Source organism: Zea mays, chromosome 2 (assembly GCF_902167145.1).
Source record: "Zea mays cultivar B73 chromosome 2, Zm-B73-REFERENCE-NAM-5.0, whole genome shotgun sequence".
NCBI lineage: Eukaryota > Viridiplantae > Streptophyta > Magnoliopsida > Poales > Poaceae > Zea > Zea mays.
The window spans coordinates 114,051,672-114,058,516 of record NC_050097.1 but is presented as its reverse complement, the minus strand read 5'-3'; the positions used below and the strand labels follow the sequence as shown (position 1 = coordinate 114,058,516).

The 6,845-nt window shown below is 47.8% G+C and overlaps 1 protein-coding gene across 1 annotated transcript; it reads right to left on the bottom strand.

Moving 5' to 3' along the window:
* Positions 1 to 1,494: 1,494 nt before the first annotated feature.
* LOC100382153 (Polyketide cyclase/dehydrase and lipid transport superfamily protein) lies at positions 1,495 to 4,403 on the bottom strand. Its single transcript, NM_001174913.1, has 6 exons — positions 3,876 to 4,403; positions 3,611 to 3,782; positions 3,102 to 3,284; positions 2,924 to 3,007; positions 2,187 to 2,268; positions 1,495 to 2,095 (listed from the first exon to the last, which is right to left on the bottom strand). Exons 1-6 carry the CDS (start codon positions 4,130 to 4,132, stop codon positions 1,647 to 1,649), a joined length of 1,227 nt encoding a protein of 408 aa, NP_001168384.1. The 5' UTR covers positions 4,133 to 4,403; the 3' UTR covers positions 1,495 to 1,646.
* Between the last annotated feature and the right edge of the window lie 2,442 nt (positions 4,404 to 6,845).

Below are 6,845 nucleotides of genomic sequence, written 5' to 3'. Positions count from 1 at the left end.
CCTAAACAATTCATAAATTTTTACGGAGACACAACATATATCCACATATAGTTCTCAAAAACATTTGGACTATAAAATCCACAAGATGCTAGTGATCCTTCCATTCTACTCCTACTTATTGCGTGAGTTACACGTGAAATCACTCCATGTATCAAAGTTTCAACATAATCAATACTTCACTTATCATTTTTACAATTTTGGGTCAAAACTAGTCTATTTTATGAATTTAGTTGTATTTTGATGATTTTATGTAGACATTTCTTCTATTTTATTTTCATTTATTGCGTGAGTTACACGTGAAATCACTCTAAGTATCCAAGTTTCAACATAATCAATACTTCATTTTACCATTTTATGTGCGAACTTGAGATTATCTTCTTATAAAATGTTTTTTAGTCTTGATAATTTATTTGCAATTTCGTGGTCGAACAAGAATATTTTATGATAACCAATTAATGCATTATCCGACAAGTATCCGATATCCGACCAAATAATATCCGTATCCGTCACTTATCCGCCCGGATAAATATCCGGTCCCTGTATCTGTATCCGTCTCGTTTCTAATTATCCGTATCCGATCCCAAATCAGTTTTAAATACATTAGGGTAGGATATAGGATGAGCTACTATCCGTCCGTATCCGTCCGTTTTCACCCCTTAGTCAGAAGCAATCTAAAATACTTCTTCCGTTTCAAAATATAGCTCTTTCTAACCTACTTTTTTCTGTGCACATTTATTTAAATGATAATAAATATAGACATACATGTAATCTACATATATGTTACTAAATGAACGTGTCTAAAACGAATTATATTTTGTGACGGAGGGAATACTAATTAGGTAGGAGAAACAGCTTCCCCTGTTCCTAATCTTGCCATTACAGTCAATCCAGCACTGCCGAACCTCTCTGTCTAACAGCTCATCTCCTTGGCATACCAAAGAGTGCGCTCCTTCAGACAATGGTTACCTGTCGCATTCATAGATAATTTATAAGCTTTGCCTACTTTAGAGAAAAAATTTCTTATTCCAAACACACAGCGTAGCTGGATTGGACACAGCATTGGGTAAAAACTTGTACGTGCAAAAATCCTGCACCAACTGCCAAAAAGGTCAACATCTAGTTTCCATAGGGGAGAACAAATAGATGCCAGAGCTACAAGACCAAGAATTCTTGTTACTAAACAGCAGTGAATTCTTGTCGTTTCATCTAACGACAATGAACCTTGTTCGTCGTACAGCTGCCAGAATGAACCTTGTTCATCGTACACTTTGTCCTCATAATAATGCTACATTTCTAACCTATCCAGCTGGCTCTAACCCGGCGGCGCGGCTGCAGCAGCAGCACAAGCATGCCCGGTCTGCTTACGTACACTTCTCTGTGTCGCTGGATCTTTGTCGTCCATTTCCTTTCTCGGGATGTGCAGGGATCTATTTTTCTCAACTGATACTGATCTGTAATAAGAGCACACCACCTTATCTGCAACATGAGGATGATGTCTAGACTGAGCAACTAGACAAGGCATTCTGTCCTCTGCAGTGCATTGCTACAAAAAGGACTGCTTAGGGCACTTCCAGGCATCCATCCAACCAACGCTTTGCTACACATGATTAGCATGGCATTGCTCTAGGGTGACCAGCTCCATCCACCTACCGCCTTCCTGGCCCTGCAAACCTCCTCGCCGTGCCGAATATGGCGGCCTTGGTCATCAATCCACCGTCGAAGGTGCAAGCCAGGGCGACGGCGCCGCCGATCATGAGAACCTTGGGTATGTTGTTTGTCCAGTGCTTTGGCTTCTCAACCTCGGCGGTCTTGTTGTTGTCACTGGATGAACTGGCCTCCGCGCTGTCTTCCGTGACGAGCTCGTCGGCATCGAACCTGGTGGTAACATGCGCCATGGCGGCATGTTTTGAGATAGGCTCTCCAGCAGTCCTCGCAACCTGGTATGCCCGAAGGCCAGGCTCTATCCTCTTGACGCAGCCCCACATCCCCTGCCGGACACCGAGCTTCGCAATCTCCCATGGGATCCCCATATCTTCATGGTGGAATAAGAGCACCTCACATGCAGTCATTGCACCGTCGCCTTTTCTTGATTCAACTGATAGATAAAAACAGGATTAGTTGAGTGCATGGCCTTGAGTTATTTGGTATCCTAGTACAAAGGTTGGAAATGACTGTGATATTAGTACCTGGACGGATGCACCAGCTCGAGTAGTACAAGTCCACACGACGAGGTTTGTTTTGTCTTGGAACAGAGGGACGAGGCACGCCCTGAAAAAATTGGCGAGTGAGGTTTAATCTCATTGTTTAACATAGCTGCTGCTATCTATAATTTGAAATGACAAAAAGCATGCCCACACAAAATTCTAGATACAACAAAAGAAATGCCAAAAACAATTTCTTCCAGGAAGCAGTTGGTGGAAGACAGAAACAAGGTAGCTTACACTCAACAATAAATAAATTCACAAAAAAAGATGAAGCCATGGCATTTTTATGTGCGACTATAGTACTGTAATCTGTGGGCAAAAACAAAACACTGAAAAGAAAGTGATTCTTTTTTTTTATTCAGAACATAATGATTGAAAAAGTGTAGTTTGACGATTTTCCTAGTGGGACGAGCATCTCAACCACTGGTGTGGAATGGTTTGGGAACATAGGATAACCCTATATACCAAGGCTCACAGAAGTTTTATTCCACCTACAGCAAATCATTTTGCAGCTTAGGTACAAAGCACTGTCAGCATAGAATTGATGCCTTACCGCATTACACTCGCACTCAACTCTACAAAGCATCATTACACTAAATGGTTACTCCCTATCCAGTTCCAGATCAAAGTCATTACTGAGTACAAGGATAGCTAAACATGGAGTCGGCGCAATCACAGGCAGCAGAAATTAGTTCATATAAGCTATTTTTGTCTCATACCTTGGTCACACAGTAAAACGTCTTCCCAGATGCCCATATCCTGCGGCCTATGATGTACTCCCTGTCGCTGCAGAAGAACGGGAACTGCACGCGAGAATCACCCATCAATAATAAGCAACCTGCCATGGTTTCATTCAACTCGATAATGGCCAGGAGGGAGATGATGCAGAATACTCACCTTCCTGACCCACCGGACAACCATGGTTCCAGTCTTGGCGCACTGTTCCAGTGTCTCGTACTGAAGAAGCATGTCATCCCAGCTGTTCTTCACCCGGAACTCGTCGTCCCAGAAGAAATCTCTCACAACCTCTGGTGATGCATCCTCAAAGATAGTGCTACTGCGGTACTGTGGTGGACCATTCTGGAATGAAGCAAACACACAAACAAATCAATTCAGTGTTATTTTCATCTACCTAGTACAGTAGTAGGACCCATACATTTCCATTTCAACTAGAGCTGATCATAAGGAAAATTTGTCTAACATTAGTCTGCACCTTGAGATGATCTACGACTATGACTCTGACGGCATATACATGTTCTAACATCCTAACAAGTCTTGAATTGAATCCCAGATATCAAATAAAATTTAGTCCTAAACAGTTTGCAGAACAATTATTCAGTTCTAAACTTGTTCAAGTCTCTCTAGCCATTTAACGGTGGATGAAGAAAGACGGCACAGCTACATACCGGTGGGTCTCTCCGCCAGGCTTGGTACCTCATGGTCGGCAAGGTGCGGTCCATCATGTGGATCCACGACGGGCCACCGTCCTTCTCCTGGACGAGCCGCCAGAGGTGCATCAAGTCACGGGTGTTCACCGCCAGCTGCTCGTCCTCGGGCGCCGCAGGAGCCACCACAGTTCTGCAGACACCCGCGGAGCAAATCCGTTACATACAATTCAGGGTAGAATCACAAGAACTCTCGCATCCATGCAGCGAAGGACGAACGCCTCACCTCGTTACGACGGCGGGCGCCTCGTTGCGAGGGACCACCGCGGCAGCGGCGGGCGGCGGAGGGAGCTGCGCCGCCTGCTGGGCGTTGTGGTCGCCGACGACGACCCCCGCCCACCTCGGGCGCCACGCCCACCCGATGAGGAGGCCAACGAGCGCGGCAAGCCAGAGGGGCGCCGCCAGCGCGGCCAGCTCCAGGGCGGCGCCGCCGAGGGTCTGCTGGCGGAAGATCCCCATCAGTAGGTCGAGGAGAGCCGACATCTCTGTTTGGCAGCTGGAATCCGCAGAAAAAAGGACCCGGTCTTTCACCACGGAATCCTCGCAGAACGCGTTGTTTTTCGCCGCGAGAACTCGAGCGTTCGCCGATATTGATACGCCCACGGTGGCGGAACTCGCCCCCTCACAAAATCGATTCCGGCGGAAGGAACGGTTACTGGTAGCAGAGAAGAGTTTTGGGGCCGGGGTATAGGATTGGGACTCTGTAGTCGCACCAAAATCTCTCTCGCGCAGTGGGCCGGCAATGGGGTATCCGTATCCCTCTCGAACGAAGTAGCAGTAGCAGTGATGAGTAGTGAGACGCAAGCGAAGGGAGGAGGGAGAGGCGGCCTGGCCCGGCGCAAGGAGAAGACAGCTGATGCGGGGGGAAAAGATCGGGTCGGAAAAATCCAGACGCGCGAGATCGAGAGAGGTGTGGAGGCGCGGAACGTGTGGCGGAGGCGAGGCGGGAGATGCGTGGGGGATAAGAGATAGGAAACGGCGATATTTTGCAGCAGCGAAAAAGAAAGGAAAAAAACACGAATCGGGAGGAAGAAGAAGACAAGGCCTGGCTGTGTCTGGTGGAGAAGGGAGAGAGCTGGGTGTGGTGGGCTGGGCTGGACTGGGGTGGTGGTGGTGGCGAGCGGAGTAGATATAGCTCTCCTCTGGTCTGATGCTCAGGCGTCCGCGTGGGCAGGCATGGAGCTGTGCGTGTGGGTGGAGTCGCGTCGCGAGGTCCTCGTGTTTTCCCTGCGGTGGACGGACACGGTGGTCGCCGGTCCGGGCTCCTCTCCGTCCCGTCATCACACACTCGGTTTCGTCAGCTCTCGCTCGTTTTCCTTGGCGACCGCGGGAGTGAAAAGCGAACGTTCCACCCAGCGCGGATGACCCTTGACCGCACGCAGGCACCCCAGCCTCACGTGTTACGTAGATCGTCAGGCAGTCAGGCACACCCAGTTTCTTTGGCTCGTTATGCAGCCGAGGCGAGCCGGCTCTTATGAGCTAAGCCTAAACTGGTTTATAATAGAGATCAAGAGTCCAAGAATTTGGATACATCGAGAGCTTGAATTGCACACAATGCACATGCTGCAAGCACAAGGCACGGGCTCATTACGTCGCCATCGTGGTTCCTTTCCAGGGCGCGTATGTGTGGAATGTGACCATTTCAGCGAAAACGTGAGGATTCAGCGTGTGTTTGGCATAACTCTGTTTCACTTGAGAACAACTCTACTCTAAAACTTTGGATGGAGCAGCTCTGCTCTAGATTTTAGATTGTTTCTCATAATCGGTGGCATTGGCGGATAAATAACTTCAAACTCTATGACTAGGTTGCTTTTTTGAGTTTTCGGAGTACCAAAAGAGGTACTCCAAAAAATTGTACTGCAGCTCCAAAAACTCCATAGAGTTTACAACTCTGGAGTTAGAGTGTTTGACATGCTCTGGCTAGCTCCCCTAGAGTTTTGCTCTGGAGCCATGCCAAACAGGCCCTCAATCGGACTACTACTCAGATGTGCTGGTGTACATCAAAGCCTAGATTTAGGTGTGTGTGCGATCAACTACGTTACTTATTGTGCGCATGACTCTCGCAAGTTTAGAATGTGGCGTCATATCTTCCTTCATATTGTTGACGTCGTCCAGCAGGACTTATGGATGACTTGTGGATGTCGTGGACGAGTACGTTCAAATCAATGAGTCTACTTCACATGAGACCCTCAATCAATTTTGTAAGGCCATCGTAACTACATTTGGACCCGTTTACTTGCACACAGCACGCTAGATCAAGCACGCTTACTTCAAGTTGGTGAGATTCATCGATTTCCTGGCATGATCGACAACATCGACTGCATGCACTAGGAGTGGTGCAACTGCCCTGCTGCTTAGAAGGGTATGTCCACTGGTTGGGGCAAGCACCCTATCATGATCCTTGAGGCAGTGGTCTCGTATGATCTATGGATTTGACACACGTACTTTGGGATGCTTGGGCAACAATGATATCAATGTGCTGCATTGTTCTCCTATTTTCGCTAGGCAATTACTTTCATGCTGAATGAGCACAACTACGACATGGGCTACTACCTAGCTGGTGGTATTTATCCTGATTAGCCAGCGTTCGTTAAGACGGTGTGTCATCGGACATAGCTACGAATACAACACTTCACGGTTCGTCAAGTGGCACAAAAAGACATAGAAAGAGCATTTGGTGTTCTTCAATCTAGGCGCATAGTAGTTGTGGGGGATAGATATCCCCCGGGTCCACTAAAGAGTAAAAGACCTCACGAAAGGCCCAAGGGCCCAATAAATCATAAGGTCATTCTTTCGTGGGCCTGGGGAGAGACAACCAGCAGAGCAGATCGACATGAGGCCGGATTGATGTAAACCCGGACGACCCACGACGTCGAGCGAGTGACCACAACAGAGATCCGACTTTCCCGCGCTAGAGCCCCCATGCAACGGAGCCATGCGAGGATAAGTCGGCGAGGGTTACGCGGAGATAAACTCAAGAGGTTCACTATCTTTTAGCTACTCGTTGTTATCATATCCACATGTATTTCCCCACGGTCGAGTATATAAGGCCTAGGGGGCACCCCTTCAGAACGATCGACCCTATTACTTAGCCACCCACGTCAACTCTCTGTATTCTCAATCCAGAGAGCTCTCTTGTAACCACATTCACCAAGCATACTCACCAGGACATAGGGTGTTACGCATCTCTAAGCGG

Bases quoted from the DNA above. Each gene is read 5' to 3' on its own strand.
- LOC100382153 (NM_001174913.1), bottom strand. From the start codon at position 4,132: ATGTCGGCTCTCCTCGACCTACTGATGGGGATCTTCCGCCAGCAGACC. The intron at 3,285-3,610 runs GTATGTAGCTGT...GCTTCATTCCAG, and splicing joins CCTGGCGGAGAGACCCACCG to AATGGTCCACCACAGTACCG. The intron at 2,096-2,186 runs GTACTAATATCA...TTTATCTATCAG, and splicing joins GAGCTGGTGCATCCGTCCAG to TTGAATCAAGAAAAGGCGAC.